The following is a 20,851-nucleotide window of genomic DNA, read 5'->3' as shown; positions in this document are numbered from 1 at the left end:
CACAAGGAACAAGACTCGGATTAACGCTCTTTAAACAAGCTGGTCAGGAACTGGCATATGCGTTCGAAGTATGTCGATGACACTAATGTATTCGAAATTATCCCAAGAAACTCTATTAGTATGCTAGATGTAGTTGTCAGAGAAATCCGTGATTATTGTATGGAACACAAGATGAAACTAAATCCCAAAACATGTAAAGAAATGTACTTTAATTTCATGAAGAATTCGATTACCGCAATGCGACCTGTAAGTGTTGGAAACCAAGAAGTAAAACGAGTAAGAACGTATAAGCTTTTAGGAGTAATATTAAGCGATGACCTTAAATGCAACACTCGAGCTCACGTCGAATATGTAATTGCCACGGCAACTAAGAGATTATACGCACTTAGTTTGTTAAAGCGCGCTGGAGTCATGCTAGAGGACATGCTTAAAGTATACATGTTGTGGTTTAATTTGATTTTTGGTTTAAATTTTCTCAAACCGGTTTATTTCTTTCAAACCAGTTTTTTTTTTTTTCAAACCAGTTCAATTATTGAACTGGGGTGCAGGGATGGCGCGGTGGTGAGAACACTCTCCTTTCGCCAATGTGGTTTAGAAGTGCGTTTGAATAGTTAGCTTCAAACAGAAAGTGTGGATCTTGGTCACGATAGTGCACTTAGGCCTAAGGACTGCGTCAGTTTGAGTTTATGGTTGTCATAATGAAATTCCGGTTTGTTTTCAGAAGGTTAGGGTTGGGGTTATAAAATGGGTTGGTATTTAGGCCTAATAAGTGGATTTCTGACTGGTTAACTAAGTAACGCAGTTCAGGTAACAGACACTAAAGTAACCAAATGTATAGATTCATTTTATGCTTTATATTTAATCTGAATACAAGAAATAAAGATGCGGTCAAAACAAAGTGTTGTTACTTTATTTATTTGCAAACTGAACAAATGCTAATGACAAGTATTGTTAGCTTGCTTGCAAGCAGCTGTGAACGAAATTTCTTTGCAATAATCGAGTGTCACATTTCTCGAAGTGCAAAGATATAACCTTGAAAATGAAATAAGCCCCTTAATTATTCCTTGTGGAGTAACTATTTTAGCCTAGTCTTTCCTAATCTCCATTATTTTGCCCAACACCATATTCGGGTGTACAGAACTCGTTTGTCTAAAGTCTATTTTGATTGCAACCATGTCATCGATCTTGAAAGGTGCCTTCCGCCTTCATTGTCTGGTTCGTTTTACCATTTCTTTATTGTATGGACTCTGTCGTTCACGTATCTTCTGGCGTTTGGCTGCTCTTTCAACAGTTTCACACTGATCATTGTCTAAAGTGTTTTTACCAGAGGCTAGCTCAGTGGCATGTCTTCATCAGTGTTCTGGTGGTTCTCACGGTGTGCCGTTATTCCGAAAACTGCCTCGTATGGTGCTGTATTTATTGCCGTGTGGAGAGTAGTGATTTTCATAGTATATGAAGCCTGCATTGTGTACTCGCACCTGCATCTCTCAATGTTCTTCTTATTTGACCCCATAATCATTGACCTCAGATTTTCTTTCCATGTTTTGTTGCTTCTTTCCACAAAACCTTGTGTGGTTCCGGGAGTTCTTGCCGCTCCATGGGACAGCTTGATTTGATTTTACTCCCAAAATAATTTGAGTTTCGCATTGTAAAATTCACCTGCATAGTCAGTAAGAATTTGTTTCGGGTATCCATAGGAAAAGCAGTAAAAGCCGTGAATTGACGAACTTTGTATGATGATCGATAAGATTATGTGCGGGGTAAATTCCAAAAGTCCATCAAGTCGATCTCCAGCATTGACAAAATGACAATGCTTGTAATGGATTGGTTACCTCTTTGATTCTACTGGTAACTGCTTTGTGTTCTGCATGCAGTCGACTTAAGCTCACAAAGAGGTTAATATCCCTTTGGTTGACTTCAGCAAAGTTATGTTTCACCCAGTGTTCTGTCGTTTGTCGCCCTCTGTATGCAACTCTGTTGTGCGCAAACAAGAGATTTTCATGAACCTGACTCTTGGAAAGAACCACGTTGTTGTCACAAATAATGATTTGGTTGTTCGAATTCACCGTCCACGTTTTTCGCTTGAGGGTCTGTACCTCTGGTTTTGTCATGATCTTCTCGATTTGATCTGATATCTTCTTTTCTTTAGCTAGCGACGAGATATGTTGTTGCTCGCTCATAGAAATTGTCGTCTACGAATAAAGTAGTTTCTGATTTACTGGTCGTTTGCTTTTCTTTAAGGCTGTCCAGCGCAGAATCCATTTTGTCCACATAATTTGGAGTAGAATCGTCACACTTTGAAGCCATAGTTCGTAACAGATTGTGATGAAAAGTAAGCACTGTTCGCTTTTTATGAATATTCTGACAGGACTCCTGGGATTTCAGGACAAATAAGCCATTGTCGAAATATCAATTGATAGTAAGGCAGTGAGTACAAAAACAATAGAAACACGTTGGAATGAATGTAAGAAATATTTGTATATCATCCACTTGGCTTTGCCTTTGTAATCAGAACCTCTCTCTCAAGCTGAATTTTAATATATCGAAAAAGGCTTATTATGATGGTCTTTTTCAATCCAAAAATTACAATGAAGGATAGTTAGTACATTGCAGGCTATTTTTCGCATTTGCCCGCTTATCATTATGCAAATGACTACGAATGGTATCCGGATGGTTTTTTTTTTTTTCTCTTTTTTGAAATAATCACCTGTGTATTTATACTAAAACAATTATTCGCCTCAGGCTCAGTGATTATCGGTAAATATTCACCGATAATCACTGAGCCTGAGGCGAATAATTGTTACTTCGTATCAACATGTATAAGTGGGATTTGTAACCAGTTCTCGGTGGCTTAGTGGAGAAAGCTCTGGGAGAGTAATCGGACGACACATCCAGGGCAGTAGTTCGAACTTTACTGTAAAAGAAAAATTGTAAGTAGGATTTGTAGACAGTGGATGGCAGTAACAGGACATGGGAATATGGTTAATGTACACATGAATGGAAGTTGGAGTGAGGATGAAAAATGAAGTGAAAAATAGGAGGAAAAGATCAATCTACCAGTCATGTTTTGTTTTCATACCCCCCAAAGAGCCATGCCCCTATTTTTTAAACCACACCCCAAAAGATAAAAGTCCCTTTTCAGACAGTTGATAGATAAGCTGGTTTAAAATTATATTCCTGGTTTGAATAAAAAACAAACTGGTTAGAAAAAAATGAGCTGCTTTAAAATAAAATTCAACCAAGAGCAAAATTAAACCACAACAAACACATGTAATGTTCGATCGGTCTTAGAGTATGCATTGCAAGTGTGGCAAGATATTCCTGCATATCTTACTGACGCTATTGAATCTATACAAAGAAGATCTTTAAGAATAATATTTCAAAACTCTAGTTATCAACAAGCCCTAGATCAAGCAAATCTGACATCGTTAGCAAATAGCAGGATATTCGTATGTAAAAAGTTGATGGCTGATATGAGGAATGAGAGCCACCCCATATCTTTCTTGCCTCCGCAAGTTATAATTAACAATTATTCCATGAGCGCACGTTGGATATGAGATGATATCCAACAAGCGCGAGTGGAATAATTGTTTTATTAAAAACGCGCCCAAAATATAGAAAACTAGACTACAATAAAAATAAAAAGGCCCAAAAAATCACGCATATGCTTGCTGTGTTTGTAGATCATGGTATAATGGCTCATAACCCATGATGGCTTAGCCAATCAAAACTTTCGAATTGCATTATCCAATGATCCAGTTTTTAACAATAAGATATACCCCATAACAGTTGAGATCAGGAAATACTAAAGCCACTACAACAATGAAAACGACAAGGAGAGCAAATGACTTTTTAACCTCTAGATTCTTGTGATTCCAATTATTATAATAGTTGTTATTGTAAATGGACTTAATTATAAGTATTCAATTTTGTAAATTGCACTGTTTATTCAGTTTTTAACTGCAAGAAGTGTTGGTAAACTGTTCTTCTTTTATTTCTTGTTCTATCTTGTTGTTGAAAGATGCAAGACGGTGGCTCAGTTGGTTGAGCACCGGGCTGTTACGCGGGAGGTTGTGAGTTAAACTCCGGCCGGACCAACACTCAGGGTCTTTAAATAACTGAGGAGAAAGTGCTGCCATCTGCAAATGGTTAGACTCTCTAGTCTTCTCGGATAAGGACGATAAGCCGGAGGTCCCGTCTCACAACACTTCAATGTTCATAATCCTGTGGGACGTAAAAGAACCTGCACACTTGTCGCAAAGAGTAGGGCATGTAGTTCCCGGTGTTGTGATCTGCCTTCTGTATTGTATCATGGTTGGGAGGGTAAATGCTTGGAGATATTAACTACACCAAGCTACTCTAAAAATCCGAGGGTAAATAAAGATATATGATATATGATGTGATATGATATGATATGATCAACGACTCCTTCACAAGACCTTTTTCCGGGTGAACGTTTCACCAAAACTTCATTTTTTGAGACTGAAACCATTGTTTGTACCGTTAGAAAAAAATGTTTAAAGTGCAGCATAATAATGCAAACAAGCTCTCTCTTACACAGCAATTAGAAGGACGACACCTTTACACATTTTAATCCCAGAAGTATTGCTGGTTTGCACGAGACGTCTTGGTGGGCATGTTGGACGGCAAGACACCTGTCTCTGCTAGGAATTAACTAGACGATGATCGTGGGTTTAATATGGCTAGCTGCAAGTGGTCAAGGGGTTAGTCACCAATTGTTTAGGGGCGGATTAGTCTCTCCCTCTTTGGATCGAAAGTAGCACGGGGGACACCAAACTGAGTTGTTGTTTTTTTCCGACTCAAAAAAATGTTTAGAAACGAATTTTACTATAAAAGTTAACGTTGAAAAAAAAAAAGGCAATTAGACCGTTCAACGGTCATTTACAAGTTGAGAATAAAATTTTAACATGAGCGTACGTATATCTTACAAATGCGCATGCGTTCTTTACGTACTATGGTGTGATTGGTGGTAGTGCTTACCACGTGAGGAAAGGCAACAACAAAAAATTGCAAAGTATAGACCATCCTTTTTTTATAGACATTTTAATAGAGGAGCTGCGAGTAGTCAACTGGTTAGTCACCAATGGTTTAGGGGCCGATTAATCTCTCCCTCTTTGGATCGAAAGTAGCACGGGGGGCACCAAACAGAGTTGTTGTTTTTTTCCTACTCAAAAAATGTTTAGAAACGGATTTTACTATAAAAGTTAACGTTAAAAAACAACAGCGGCGATTAGACCGTTCAACGGTCATTTACAAGTTGAAGAATAAAATTTTATTATGTGCTTATATATATGTTAGAGAAACCAGCAATCAATGATTCAGGCGGCGACGCGGAGGCCAGCAACGGCAGTATGACGTCGATGGGCCAAACCCTGCGAGAAGCCTATCGTCCGACTAACTCCATCGTCACGCCTAAAGACACTCTTGTGATTGGACATTGGAATGTACGGAGCTTGTACAGAAGAGGGGCAACAGCGCAGGTGGCCAGAGAGATGGAGGGATACAAAGTGGACGTATTGGGGATTAGTGAATGTAGATGGACAGGAGCCGGGAGACAGAGGATAACATTAGGACAGACACTGTTGTATGTTGGTGATGAAAAGATGAACGAAGGTGATGTGGCCATTATGATGAGCAAGGGAGCAGAAAGAGCCCTCATGGAGTGGACCCCGGTGAGAAAACGGATCATTATTACAGCTAGATTTTACTCCCGCTTCAGGAGGCTGTTAGTAGGGAATTTACGATCTACGACGGCGACATCGACGAAAACGTCACCTCAAAACATAACTTTGCGCTATCGTAAGTTTCTCGCGGTTAGGCCCTCTCGTTCGCGTCGTACAATGTGGGCGAAGTATCCTAAAAATAAATTGGTACGAGCAGTTTCAGAGTAAAAATAGAGAACTATAAATTCACATTAGACTGCGAGCATTCCCTTCATAAATCAGTGGAGCGGCCCGCTTTTCTGAGGCAGCCATGTTTTGTCACTCAAACAAATAAAATTACCGAGGGAGGCTTGGGAAGAAAAGTGTAATAAGGGACTGCACCCTTTGCACCACCCTTTTAATTTCAAACCGCAAGCAGGAAAAAAAAACAGCCAGGCTAGAGGAGAATGCAGGCAGGGTAGGCTTGAAGCTGAAACCACAGAAGTGCAAGTGGATGAATGCCAACAGCAGGAATAATGAGAGACTGAGAGTGAGAGAAAGCATGGTGGAGGAAGTGGACAGTTTCACCGCGCAAGTGACTAAGAGGAGCAACATTGGACATCAAGAAGAGGACAGCACTGGCGTATGCAAGTTTTAACAGGCTCATATCAGAATCGGGCGCGCAAGAATCAGTAGAAAGACAACGGCAACGCTTTTCAAGACGATAGTGCTTTCATTGATTCTCTATGGCTGTGAAACATGGAAGATGACAAATGGAAAGGAAAAGAAACTTGATATCTTCCAGACCAAGTGCCTTAGAAGAATCTTCCGCATTAGATGGCAGCAGCATGTGCCAAAAAACGAAGTACCGGAGATGGCAGGAGCACACCCAATAAGTGACGAGGTGAGAAGGAGGAGATGGTGCTGGATTGCACATGTCCCGCCGAGGAAAGAAGCGAACAGCAATTGTGCTGTTGCCCTTGGATGGAAGCCAGAGGGGAAGAGAAGCAGAGGCAGACCCAAAACTACCTGGCGTCGCACTGTAGCGGAGGGAGTGAGACAGACAAGGATGAAGCACATGAGAATTAGGCACATTGAGAATTGACCAACTAACTTTGCAATATGAGAACAATTTTTTCGGTTGATAAAGTTTCGAACACTTCTCGCGTGATTCGAAAAAGCACTTAGAATAAAGGGCATGCATCGCGAAAACAAGCACGGTGACCCCATCTTTTTATGGCAATTTTGAAATGTCCTGTGCACGAATATCAATTGAGCCAAGCTTGAAAAAAATCTGGATAGTGCGTCATTTTCAAGGAAATTACCTTAAACATCTACTGAAGGACAACTAATTGCATTTTCGTCTGGTTAAAAACATATAGATCCTCAAGTCCCATGAAACTAATTAACATTTCTGGACTTATATTTATAGCAATGTGGCTTACAATATCTCATTTTAATTATAAAATAGGATTTCCAGTAAAAAGAATTTCAGCATGAAAACCGAGGAACTTTCTGAAAAAATAACCGTAAGTACGAAAAAAAAGTCACAAAAATATTTCAAAATATTTGAGGAAAAATGAAGAAAGATTCCAAATTACATGTTCCGGTACAAGGTACAAAAAGTTGAATTTTTTTTTTTTCTTGGAGTTAACCAATATTTCCACCAAGATATTTGGCTAAAAAAAGAAACATCCGTGAATTTTTCAGAATTTTTTTTAATCAGACCTGTCAACACCTGTCATTTCTCTATGACAACAAACAATGGCAATTGTGTTTTTGCATAATTAATTAGCTTCGGTCTTCGGGTGAGCAAAAAACCTGAACAGCTGTTCAAAACCGTTTTTTAACCAAACTTTCCGAATTTTTACGTTCAAATTAATTTGATGATCTAGTGCGATTTTCAAAAAGACGGCAGCTGGAAAATGATATCGAGAAATTGAGGTTAGTGATGAAGATAAATATCTGCATACGAGTTGTTTATTTTGAGTACCAGTTTTTTCAGGTTTTTTAAATGTCACCACAGATAGACCACCCTCAGTTAGTGGGGGCCTTTTGTTGTTTACACAAGAAATACAGATGAACAATACGGTGGCTACAATTTGTTGCAATATGCAGAATTTTACGCCGTCCTGTGCTGTTTTAAAATAAAGCGCTATTTTGCGAGATGAATATTTGACCTCGGCGGTTAGAACTAACCAAGGAGACAACGCAAGCAGCAATCAGCCGCCGGCGCGTGACCTAGTCCACTTTTAGCTGAAACTGACGCCAAACCAGTGAAATTCTCACTTTTAAAACACCACTTACCGATTGATTAGGGATGTCCCCATACCTACGCCGAATTTGAGCTTCATTTTTCGAAAATTCACCGAGAAAGGCTATCTTCAAAAACCATAATAAAGCTTTCAAGATGATCGCTGCAAAATTCTCGACCATAAGCATTTGAGGTATGCGCGTGGATTCAAATCCACCAATCGGCGTATCGCGACCGGGTTGTGGTTTTGAACTGTCAAATTCGGGGAAGGTATGGGACATCCGTAATCGATCGGATGCTGGTGTTTGCCTTGTCTCCTTGGTTAGTTCTATAACCGCCGAGGTCAAATATTCATCTCGCAAAATAGCGCTTAAAACAGCACGGAAAAAAACATGACACATGACTCAGTTAACATTGTCTTCAAACTTTTATTGAATCATTTGCTTTAAATTCTCCATATTGGAACAAATTGTAGCCACGGTATTGTTCATCTTTCAACAAAAGGCCCCCACTAACAGAGGGTGGTCTGCCTGTGGTGACATTAAAAAAACATGTGCTCAAAAAAACAACTCGTATGCAAATCATAACTAACCTCAATTTCTCGACGTCATTTTCCAGCTGCTGTTATAAAATTGCTTGAATTTTTTTCCATTTTATAACAGAGGTTTTTTCCCGAATTCCGGGAACTTAACAAAAACATGGCTGTTGATCACTTGAGTGAAAACCAAGAAAAGGCTACTTTACGTCACGTGTTGATATTTAGGACCGACGTTTTCGGGATATACCGCAATATCCGTTTGCCGTTAGAGGTTAGCTCGATTCTGAACTTTAGCAAGCTGTTCCTGTTATGCACACCGGTGCTGCCATCTTGGGTTTTTCATTCCTACAACTGCTCTCAAATCAAACAGATCAAATTCTCCCAATAGACAACTGCTCTCAAATCAAACAGCTCAAATTCTCCCAATAGATAGCAAACAGATGTAACAACATAACTGATGTGGTCAAACGGGAGGTCTGATTGATCTCTGGCTATCAAACGCTGTCGTAAATCACTTACCAGACTTACCGCAAGGACGGTGTCTTGAAGTTGAAACTCGAACCGCTGACTGCAAACGTGACGGCAAGGACAAGATCACGTGATTTCCCGAGGCTCGTGGTTCGCTGTATTGTCCGAAAAATTCTTTGCTAAAGGTCTCTGATAAACCCCTTCGGGCGGCTGGGATGTCGGCTGATAATGTCCGCGGCTGAGAGAAAAATGAATATTTGGATGAGAGGCGAAGCTTCGAGGGCAAATATGAAATTTTGAGGACAATCTCTCAGCCAAGGACATTATCAGTCAACATACCAGCAAGCCAGAAAAGGGGTTTATTTATTTTATAACCCTCTCATTGATTTCATATCGTGCAAAAAACCGCTCGTAAAAAAGTCAGTGTTGATCTGATGGCGATGTTTCGTATTTTTTCGATGCATTGTTCAACCACAGAGACAATGGAAAGTATGTGGATATGCAAATATTTTACACATTCATTCCAACGTGTTTCCATTGTTTTTGTCCTCACTGCCTCACTATCAAGCTGTATATTTGAAGAACGTCAAAGATCTTTAAAATAAATTATAGCAAACTGCAACCGGATGATTCTATAACTGTGTTGTATAATAAATCTCATCCAATAATTACTCAATTTTATAAGACGGGGATTACGCGGCTGTTTAATTTTTCAATGTCTAGCAGTCTCATCTCTCTGAAACCCCTGTTGAAACCAATTTTTGGTCATTTGGCTTTTAAGGCCCATGCAAACGCTCGCAACATTGTTGGGCCCAACATGTTGCGAGCGTTTGCACACCATGTCGTGTGTTGTTGCTTGTTGTTGCGACTTGTTGGAAGTTGTTGGATGAAGTTTGACCAGTTTTAAACTTCAACCAACAACTTCCAACAAGTCGCAACAACACGCAACAACACACAACCTGGTGTGCAAACGCTCGCAACATGTTGCGCCCAACAATGTTGCGTCTTGTTGGCCAACAATGTTGCGAGCGTTTGCACGGGCTTTTACAATTATGCATGTATTAACTAAATTCAAGCTTCTCTCAACAAACAAATGGATCTGAACGGAATCGAAATAGTTTCTAAAACTATATTACAGTACTCAGTTGTGCTGTGTCGGGTGAAATTATCAACCACCGTGGTAAAGAAATGCATAACTCAGTTTCTCTCACAGGGAAGACCAATTTGCTATGCTGCCTTTTAGTCGATAAATTCCAACAACAGTAGTCGGCCCTATAACTGTAACTGCCTGTAAAATAAAAAGCTCTCGGCAGATTTTTATTGATTGATCCAGCTTCTAACACTGAATGGTATTAGCCAGTGCATACATGAAGTATGGCAGGATTTCAGTAAAAAGGCCATGGAAGCACGTTCCTGATGATTTTTCTCCTTTTTGGTTATTCATTTAGAAACTTTCAAGACGCCTCCTAACCCTGGAAAGGAAGACGACGATCCTTTCGGACGCCGACAAAGCAAAGGCGAGGGAGATTCTTTGTTCTCCGCAGGCACTGAATTACATGTCTTCAGAGGACAGCGAAGGAGAAACGACAACAACAAATGGCCCAAAGCCAAGAAAAATAAAAAAGCTACCGTGGGCAAGAAGTAAGCTCAGGAACATTAAGGCTAAACTTGATGAAGAACACTTGAAAGGTCTGAGCGAGAGGCAACGAAGAACCACTGCCCTTGTTAGGCGAGGTGATGACGAAGTGTCAACTCGCCCCTACCCAAATGGTGGCCCGGACTGGGCAATTCTTACTGATTGATGACGTTAGCTGAACCGTTTTAGGTTGTATTTTAACAGTTTCTTTTAGCACCAGCCAATATTTGTAACGTTGTTTTCTATATCTTTTTACAGAAAAGAATTCATGTTAATGTGATCGTTTTTTCTTGACTTCGAACAAGTTAGGTCACATTATGTGTGTGTTTGTTATTATCTGTGGTCATTATTGAGAATAAAGTTAGACGTATAGTGGAAATACAGTCTTTCGTTTTGATTTAGTGTAGACCATCAGTAGTCGAGCGGGACTCCCTAATTTTTCCCATGCAGTAAAGCAGACAAAAATGTAAGATCGCGCAGAGAAGAGCAACGCGTAGTTCCCTAAACTTAGATAGAGCATTCACCAGAACTAAAACTCTAATAGTACTGCAAGAGGTGCTCTTCACAAAGCAATGCAGAATAATATCAAAAGAACCTGGAATTAAAACAAGAAACTAACACACACACAAAAAGAGACACTTACTGAAAAAGCGAAAATGAGCAATTTGAACTGACAAATCAAATCAAATTTAAGGTTTCCGACGCGGAAACGCGTTTTAACTCGAATATTCAAGGTTCGATTACGTTGACGGAAACATGAACAAACTCGTTTCCGTAGCATTACTTCGTATATCCGCAAGCGTTATCATGAAAATACGCTAGCGGAAACATGCGTTCCTTCAGTAAACTAGTGAAAGACTGAACTATCTTAATCGTGCAAAAAGTTTGATAAATCTGGTGTAGATGCTGTTTCACGAGAGCGATCTAGCAATGAAAGAGAATGGTGGGTCCATGAAATCATTGCTGAGAACACTTGGGCTACATTTTTTCGGACAAAGTTGAAAAACCGTATCTCTTGGGAACAAACAGGCCAGAAGAAACTTTAGAAAAAGCAATTGTTTGAGAAGTTGTGGAAGGATGGAATACTAGCTTTGCTTGCAACAGATAACTCTCAACTAAACCGACATCCTCGGCTGTTAAAATATATCTGATGAATTGTTACATGATGCTGTTAGAAGGAACATTTTTCCTGTCGGCTTCGGTTGGGTTGGGCTTTTGGAAGCACATTCGTTCCTGTGTTGGGATGATCAGAGCCTTTTTTTGAAAATCTCGATAACATTTCTAAGCCAAAGAAAGACATTGCGTAACAAACCTCCACCAAAAGTTTAATGCAGCAAACAAACTTACAACGCGGCAATGTCAAGGCAATCTGATTGACTGCTATAGAGAGCATGATATCGTAACATCTCCAACCAACTGCTAAAAAGACATGGTGATAACAATGATGACATTGCTGCACAAGACGAAATGCCAAGAATCCGCAGACTGACAGGTTGCGGAAACACGTGACAACGTTGCGGAAACACGACGGTTAACACGTGTTTCCGGTAGCGGATATCTGTCGTTTATTCCTGTTTCCGTGGCTGCGGTTACGACGGAACTGGACCACTTTTCTGTACGTTTCCGTCAGTTTTCCTTTGAAGGAAAGAGTCTTTTCTATGTATATATAGTAGTAATAAAAACGATCACGCAACAATAACACTTGGAGAATATTTTTCTATCATGCTAGATACAGTTTCCCGAGAACCCGAATCAATTCTTCCCTAAACTTATGAACATTTTCTAGATGGCCAAGGGATGTTGCAAAATACCAACAAAAGGTTGTTGCCAAAAATATGCTTCTACAAGACATTTTTTTAATTGCTTTGACAAGTTATCGCTTCAGTAAACAAAAGCGAACCGGTTACTCCTATAGAGAAGCAATGATTGCAAAGGAAAGGAATACCAAAACTCATCCCCCGGGGACACGGAATATTTTTTCAAGGTACTTGTCATAATTTGTCGAACTTCTCGATACCGCCAACAGTAAACTAAAGGATTTAACGACGAATTGAGAAGAACGAAGAACAAAGTGACTTCATGGGCTGCATACATAGAACCAGACGAGTAACTTGTAGTCTGTAAAACTAAACAGAAAAATCCTGGCAGAAAGCAGGCAATATATATAACATAAATATACACAACATTCAAGGAGGAATTTCTCAGCCGATCGGTTGGCTCTGTTGGTTGAGCATCGGACTAGTGTGCGGGAAGTCGCGGGATCAAAACCCCGGCCAGACCAACACTCAGAGTCTTTAAATAACTGAGGAAAAAATGACATCTGCAAATGGTTAGACTCTCTAGTCTTTTCGGATAAGGACGATAAACCTTAGATTCCTGTAAAAATCGAAGAAATATTCCGTCATTGGTTTTTTTTCTTAATTAACCGCGAACGGTTGCGCGAGATCTGCGTGCGTAGGCGACGATTGCGTGTACGTATCATGCGAGCATGTACCGTGTAGCATGTTGGTATATGTGCAAAAGCAGTCTGACAAAGTTCCCCACAAAATATTGTTCATTGACCCTGAAAAGCCACTAGAGGAGTGGTCAACTACATATTAGGTGGTGTAGGTGTCTATAAGAGACAATTGCATCAGAGCACATACGTAGGGGCGACGTTTTCACAGACCGCGATTTATTGACGTTATAGCGTCACCGAACGGGAACTGGCTTTGTTTCTTGCGGAAAAGGTAGTCTAAAAATAGGTTGGTCCGCAAAACTGCCTTGACATAGGATTAATATGGAAGTTGTCCAGATAAGTGCGACAATCAATTCTCTCTTTCGTCTAAAGATAAAATTTTCTGCTTGGAACTTTACAAAATAAGGGATGGTCCACACGAGTAGTCCATGGACCGGGTCCATGAATGGGTCTACGGACCGGGTCCACAGGGGTGGTCCATGGACAATCAAACACTGCAGAATTGTCCAATGAGCCATCATTATCCAAAAGAGCAGCACGAGTAATTTCCTCTAGGGCAGAATCGTCAGCTGTAAGGCTTCCCAAATTATCAGTAGCATCTGCTGCTGTCATACCACATTCCCTAATTTCAATTTGTGTAAGCAATGATGGATTCTCATGCCAAACCATTGTGTACGCAATGGATGGAATATCCCCACATTCATCAATCGGTGATGACATGAAATTCGTATCAAAATCTCTTGCTATGGGCTCAGATTAACAGCTTGCAAGAGTCAGTAATGCAAAATACTGCTATAAGCAAACACATGTTTGGAGCGGATCATGCAAAAAAAAAGCGTAAAAAAGCACATTCCTCGCCAGTTCTTGTTGTGTCTCGCGCAATGATTCAGACTTGGTTATAACACAACAATCTTTACTTTAGTCAATATGGCAGTTCAATACATAAACAGGATCAGATACATGGTATGCGCGCGCATGAAATATTAACAAGGCCGCTGGTTAACACGTGGCGGCATGGCATCCCCCCCCCCCTCCCCCGAAAATACAAATAACAAGGAAACAAAACAAAACAAAAAAAGTCGTAAGTCTAGTCTCTCTAGGGACCTTCGCAGTCTAAGGGGATAAGGTCTGCATGGTGTTTCTGGGGTGCTAGTTATGTCCTTACACTGGTTGCTTGAGGGGTGGCCAGGCGTGGTACTGATATCTTGGTCCGGGGTCACTGCTTCCTTGGAGCAACCACAAGTAGGGATCAGTGGTACCCTATTATAAGTCGATAGTGGAGTGGCTGGAAACACTGCTGGGTTTGGCTGAGTCGCTGGGTCGTCCGTGTTAGGGTTCACCGTAATGGCAGACTGTCTGAGTTGATCGATATGTCGCCGCCAAACTGTCGAGACCATCGGAATAACCTCAGGCCATTTAGAGTGCGCGTCTACGACAATTAAAAACATTGTTCCTAAGAACGGTCCCGCAAAAATCAGCGTGGATGCGCTGCCAGGGGCGTGCTGGCCACTCACATGAGTGGAGTGGTGCAATTTCGGGGTTGTTCTGGGTGAGTTGGCAGCCTGTGCACCCTTTTGACACTTGCTCGATTGCTTTGTCTATTCCTGGCCACCATACGTAGCTTCGGGCTAAGGCTTTCATTTTGGCCACTCGAAGGTGTCCATCATGGAGTTCTCCAACACTTGTGTTTGATGTTTTGGTGAGATTAGTACCCGTGAACCCCAAATCAGGTACCAATCTTGTATGGTAAGCTCTTCCTTCTTCCTGTAGAATGGTTCAAGCTCCTTCTCGTGGACCGCTGGCCAGCCTTGCTTGGTGCGTTCGATCACACGTGACAAAATCGGATCTCTCTGGGTGGCTTGGCGAATCATGTCTGTACTTACTGGCAGCACTTGCACCTGTGACAATTGAAAAATCTCCACTGGGTCAACTGTCTCCTTGTCGCGTGCTTCTTCTAAAGGTAGGCGTGGCAATCCACCTGCGTTTCCATGCCGGGTAGGGTTCTTGTACTCAATAATTTAATCGAACCCGGCTAGAAATAACGCATAACGTTGTAAGCGAGCGACTATCATTGCTGGTACCCCTTTTCTCGGGTTAAAGATTGAGGTCAGAGGTTCATGATCTGTCACGAATGTGAAATGACCGTCAAACAGGTGAAGGTGAAATTTCTTTACGCCCCACACCAAACATAGGGCTTTCTTGTCGATCTGGGGGAAATTCCTTTCTGCTTTGCTCAGGGTGCATGATGCGAACGCTATGGGTCTTTCTGAGCCGTCATCCATGATGTGTGACAAAAATGCCCCAATCCCAACAGGTGAAGCATCACATGCTAAGGCTCGTCCTGGGTCATGGTGGGTAAGCATCATGTCTGATGTGATGAGTTTGTTCACTTTGACGAAGGCCTCCTCACATTCTGTGGTCCACTTCCATTGATTGCCTTGTTCCGAAAGTTGGTTCAGTGGGTGAAGGACCGTGGCCAGGTTTGGCAGGAACTTGTGGTAGTAATTCACCAGTCCTATGAATGAACGGACCTGTCGAACCTTCTCTGGTCTTGGGGCGTGAACGACAGCATCAACTTTCTCTTATGTTTTGTGTAGCCGGTCTTGATCCACTACGTGTCCACAGTAAGTGATCTTTTCCTGGAAGAATTCACACTTCTCACGGTTTACTCGTAAGCCATGTTCCTTCAGCCTCTTCAGTACTTCCTCCAAGAGGTCAAGGTGTTCTTGGTCATCCTTGCCTGTGATAATCATATCATTCAAGATGCAACTTGTGCCTTTCACTCCATCTAAGACTTGATCGGTTGCCCTCTGCCAAATTGCTGGTGCTGAAGTGACTCCGAATACAAGTTGTTTGTATCGGTACAACCCTTGATGGGTGTTAATTGTCAAATATTCTTGTGATTCTTCCTCCACTTCCATCTGATAATAAGCCTGTCTGAGGTCAATCTTGGTGAACCTCTGTTCCCCTGCAAGCTTAGTTAAAATACCGTCGATGCGGGGGAGTGGATACTCTTCTGTTTTCAATTGAGGGTTTACGGTGCCCTTGTAGTCGCTGCGTATTCGCACGGTACCACTTGTTTTAACCACTGGCACAATAGGGGTTGCCCAGTTACTAAATTTGTCTTTGTTTAGTATTCCCTCTCTTTCCAGGCGTTTCAGCTCATCTACCTTCGGTTTCATGGCACACGGAACGGGCCTTTCTTTGTGGAACTTTGGTTGCCTATTTCCTTTCAACGTGAGTTTAGCTTTCGTTGACTTAGGCGTGCCAATGTCTTCCTGAAACAATTCGCTGCATTTGTCTAGGAGTACCTCTAGCTTCCTTTGGGTGTCTCGAGTTGGCTTTTCTTTACCAATAGCACAGATGAGTTTCCAGTCGAGTCGGATTTGGTGTAGCCAATCCCTTCGAAACAATGCAGGTCCTCGCGTTTTCACCACATGCAATGTTACGTCTTTGACCTGGTTGTTGTATTCCACACGAACATGTAGTTTGCCTTCCGGTGCTATCTTCTCCCCTGAGTAGGTTTTCAAAATGGCTTCAGTTGTGACCAGGGGTGTGTTTCGAAACATTTCCTTGTATTTCTGAGCAGGTAGTGTAGATACCGCTGAACCGGTGTCCAGTTTCATCTTTAGGGTTTGGCCGTTAACCTTTGGTGTCACCCAGACAACGTCACCAACTGCCTAGTTAACATTGTTAACTTCTAAGGACCCGATCAAATTGTCATCATCAAGCTCATCAGCCATCTCAAAGGAATGCAATTTCTTCCTTTGTGCCTCCTCGACTGGTGGACTGTTGACCCTATCCCGAGCAGCAAACGCGTTGTATATGTCCCACTTTCCCGAATTTCCGGCAGGATGGGTTCCTAAAGTAACACTGGGTTGATGCGTGTTCACTGGTACCACATCGATAACAGTGAGGTTTCGACTTGACCTCCTCTTTCAGCCTGTTTGGTTTTTCGTTACCAAAGGTCAACTTGTTCACTTTACACTCTTTCTTCCCCTGTAGTTCTAGCGTGTCTTTCGCCGCCGCTTCCAGCGCTAGGGCAATTTCCGTTGCCTTGGCCAATGATGAACTTGGTTCGAAGAGCAGTCTTTTCTGGATACGTTCGTTGTATAGTCCACACACAAGTCGATCCCTTAACTAGTCATCAAAGTTCGTTCCGAACTCACAATACAGCGACAATTTCCTCAATTCAACCAGGTTAGAACTTACGGTTTCACCTTCGAGCTGGTTTCTTCTGTGGAAACGAAACCGCTCTGCTATCAGCAATGGTTTAGGTGATAGATGTTGCTGGAGGGTTTCCACGATATCCTTGAAAGAAAGACTGGATGGCTTTTCTAGGACACACAGATTTCGCAGTAACCCGTACGTTTTATTTCCCATGAGGCTAAGTATCACTGCCGCTCGTTTTTCATCTTTAATTTCGTTGACAATGAAGTATTGTTCCACTGGTTCAACGTAGGCGTTCCAGTCGTCGCTAGTTTCGTCGAAGGCTTCTATCTTTCCAATTGGCATCGTGGCGGAGGTTCGAATTCGTTTCTTTTTACAGTTGAGAATCCTCGTCGCCAATCGGTTGTGTCTCGCGCAATGATTCAGACTTGGTTATAACACAGCGATCTTTACTTTAATCAATATGGCGGTTCAATACAAAAACAGGTTCAGATACATGGTATGCGCGCGCATGTAATATTAATAAGGCCGCTGGTTAACGCGTGCGTCATGGCAGTTCTCAGCATCATTTCAAAAGAAAGGTGTGAATGGATTAATCTAGGCCTTGTGTTTGAAAATGAGACCACAACAGAGGGGATGGCTCACATCCTGGGGTCCCTACATAAGTATGTCAAGGACTTTGATGAAAAAGTGGTATTTGGCGGAGACCAGCTCAATGAAGAACGCGCAGCAGGAGTTCAGCGGCTCAGACAAAATGGTGCCACCCCTCAAGCTAGATTGGCTGGTCTACTTCCAACAGCATGAATCAAATTTGAAAGCTTATTTCACTGCCTATGTTACCTTAAATCTGTGATAACAGTGACACTAGCACCACGGCTGTGGTGATTACTTATTGGTTTGTTACATTCACAGATAACAGAGAATCAGCTTCACTCCAATACCTTCCATGGCTAAACACTAACATGAGTGCCAGGTCTAGTTCAACTCCACACTAGGAGTCAAGTAACAGTCTCTCAGAAGATGGTGTATTTAATTATGCCAGTTCAACCTTATTTCTGGGGCTCTTTGTCAAACAACTTACTGATGCAGTACGTGAGGGAGATGCTGACAGGGAAGACCTTTGTTGGAAAATTATGCTGCTACTATTCAAAGTCAAATTTAAAAACCGCAACAGGACAAAGTATGCCTACACTGCAATGAAATATCTATGCATGATAAAGGCCATCCTCACACCTAGAATGGCTTTTAAGTTAAAATGGGGCAGGTACTTCAATGACACTGGAAAGCCAGGTGGATGTATTCCAATAGATCAGAGGGTTGAGCACGAGGTTCGAGATGTTAAAGACCACTTTGCAAGGCTTCAAAAGAATCTAAATGAAACAAGTGCACAGAGATATTGTGATTCACAATCAAAGGGACAAACTGTTTTAACAAATATTGACACAGTCTTACGTGTCACTCCCCAATCTAAAGGAAACAGCACAATGAGCTCTGCTGATGATGTTGAAATCATGGTTAGGGAATTGTCCAGCGAGATGTGTTTAGTAAAATTCCAGGATGATGTCACTCTACATTTCCTAAACACCCTCAAAACCTCTTGGAGTGTCTTGACATGGGAGAATTGTAGAGGTGGATGACAAAATTGGTCAAAAAATTTTCCAATGGTCAATATTTGTATGGTGGGCCAGAAATTGATTCTGATCAATCTGATTCTGATGAGGAGTGACTTATTGTTGAAAGAAAAGGTCTTTAAGAGTAGGTAATGATATTAAATGGACTTTGTGTGCTTGCATGCGTTGGTCTGAAATGGCTCTACAACATCTTGATTGGTTGGATTTTCCATCAGGCTTTCACAAATTCCTGTAAGAGATGTTCCCACCGTGGGAAACTAGCCTCAGTGCACAAGGTCTTTCGGGTGAACATGACCCTTTAACCCAGTATGAAAAAAAAAGCCTAGTGTTTTTTTTTTTTTTTTTTTAATATTTCACAACTACTACAGTTACATCTAACCAAGATACAAATTTCGACTATGAAGGTTGAGGTTTATCGACAGACTAGACAATGTCACTGTTGGACTATTTAACTTTGAGAATAAGATGTCTGGGTTTGCTTCCATTTCCACAATGTCAATGATATTCTGGGCCAAAATAGGGTCTAAAACAACTGTTTTCTAGAGAACATCTTCTGCGGTCACACAGTTCTCCACAATTTGTTTCACAACATTAGAAGTAACGCCAGTACTGTGATGAGAAGAGAGAAGAGAGGTAGTATTCAACAGTGATGCTCTCAGTTGCAGAAGTTGCTTTTCGATACACTTTCTCTGGTCTCCACTAAGAACTCGCTTCTCCGTTCCTGGTGGTTGGTCTGTCATTTGCTTGTCATCAACCTCTACTGAATCCATGGCTTGAATGAGAAGGCACTCTTCGCAGTGACATACATTTCTACACACATCACTACAGTTATGATTGGGTATGCTCATACTTTCAATTTCCTGCATTGCATCTGCTTCTCCACCAAAATAGCGCCAAAAGACAATATGGATTCACAGTTTCAATAATTAATATCCACCTCAAATATGAGTTCACTGGATCAATGCGATTGTCATATAACTACAATAGATCCAGAGAAGTAAGAGTTCCAGCAGGAGACTTCTTAGTCATTACTGAGCGATTCACGACCAACAGTTTCATACTTACCACTGTAACACACAGCTAGCCTCGTCAATGTTTTTTTATCCCAAGTGTGCAGTACGCACTAATTAATTTGTCGATTCGATCTGCTTTCTCCAAAAAGGTGGTCCCAGTTGCTTTAGGCGACTGGAAAGAACTCCGGAATCTGACACCATGTCACCTTCCGTGCAGCATGTCACCTTCAGTGCAGCAGAAATACCAATAAACACGAAAAGTCCTTTGAATTGGTCTAAGACAGTCAATTCTAATAAGGTAATTATATTTCACTTCAAAACAATTTCTTCCTAAGTACCTAAACTAAGATAATGCTTTTGCCTTCACTATAAGTTTACCAATGACATCTACGACTGGAGTTCTTATAGTATCAACTGACGTTACGCAAATCATTTGACCCTGAAGATGACCTCCGCTCAGGTTGTCAAAACGTCAGTCAATGTCATCTCAAACAGTCCTGGACTACACTCACCCGAACGATCGTACAGTTTACTTATTTATGATATAATTCACTGTTCACGATCACAGAACACTACTGACACTGAATGGCTTTCATTGATTTCTTGATCTTGATAGTAGTTGATTGGAGGTACGACCTAAAAAAGATGGTACTGCAAGCAGATCTTCGTGGAAGTTGTGTAAAAAGAAATTATTTGGCATATCAAATGAATTGTCATTAACTAAATCGACTCTAAGTAGAGCGTGAGAACAATAATGCCAATGACAATCACCTCACGATTAAGAATAAAAAACGCATCCCCCCTCAAAAGGAATCAGCAAGCGACTGATTTCTCAGCAAATGAAAGTAGACATTTGAAAGGCGTTAGATCATTTGAATCGACTCTACTGGTATGCTATATTCCGGATTTCGGATTCCAGGTTCCGGATTCCTGATTTTACGATAACCTCTTCACGGGCCCAAGGCCTATTGGGATACCAGTTCCTTCCGAGTGACGCAAAAAGCGAGCAGACCTCATGTT

The 20,851-nt window shown here is 41.4% G+C and overlaps 2 protein-coding genes across 3 annotated transcripts in view; both read left to right on the top strand.

The window, feature by feature from the left end:
• Window positions 1–6,429: 6,429 nt before the first annotated feature.
• LOC138031924 (uncharacterized) lies at window positions 6,430–6,768 on the top strand. The gene has a single exon (XM_068879529.1). It carries the CDS (start codon window positions 6,430–6,432, stop codon window positions 6,766–6,768), a length of 339 nt encoding a protein of 112 aa, XP_068735630.1.
• Window positions 6,769–20,825: 14,057 nt separating this feature from the next.
• LOC138032091 (double-stranded RNA-binding protein Staufen homolog 2-like) overlaps window positions 20,826–20,851 on the top strand; it is an 11,940-nt gene continuing 11,914 nt past the window's right edge. For both annotated transcript variants that reach the window (XM_068879676.1, XM_068879678.1), the window contains exon 1: window positions 20,826–20,851. This exon is cut by the window's right edge. The gene's annotated coding sequence lies outside the window, so the exon portion shown is untranslated.

The sequence above is a fragment of the Montipora capricornis genome, chromosome 14, assembly GCF_036669925.1.
Source record: "Montipora capricornis isolate CH-2021 chromosome 14, ASM3666992v2, whole genome shotgun sequence".
Taxonomy (NCBI): domain Eukaryota; kingdom Metazoa; phylum Cnidaria; class Anthozoa; order Scleractinia; family Acroporidae; genus Montipora; species Montipora capricornis.
The sequence above is the reverse complement of the archived record's forward strand: the minus strand, read 5'-3'. Positions and strand labels throughout refer to the sequence as shown.

What these genes read in the sequence shown, in the direction of transcription:
- LOC138031924 (XM_068879529.1), top strand. Translation starts at nt 6,430, where the DNA reads ATGACAAATGGAAAGGAAAAGAAACTTGATATCTTCCAGACCAAGTGC.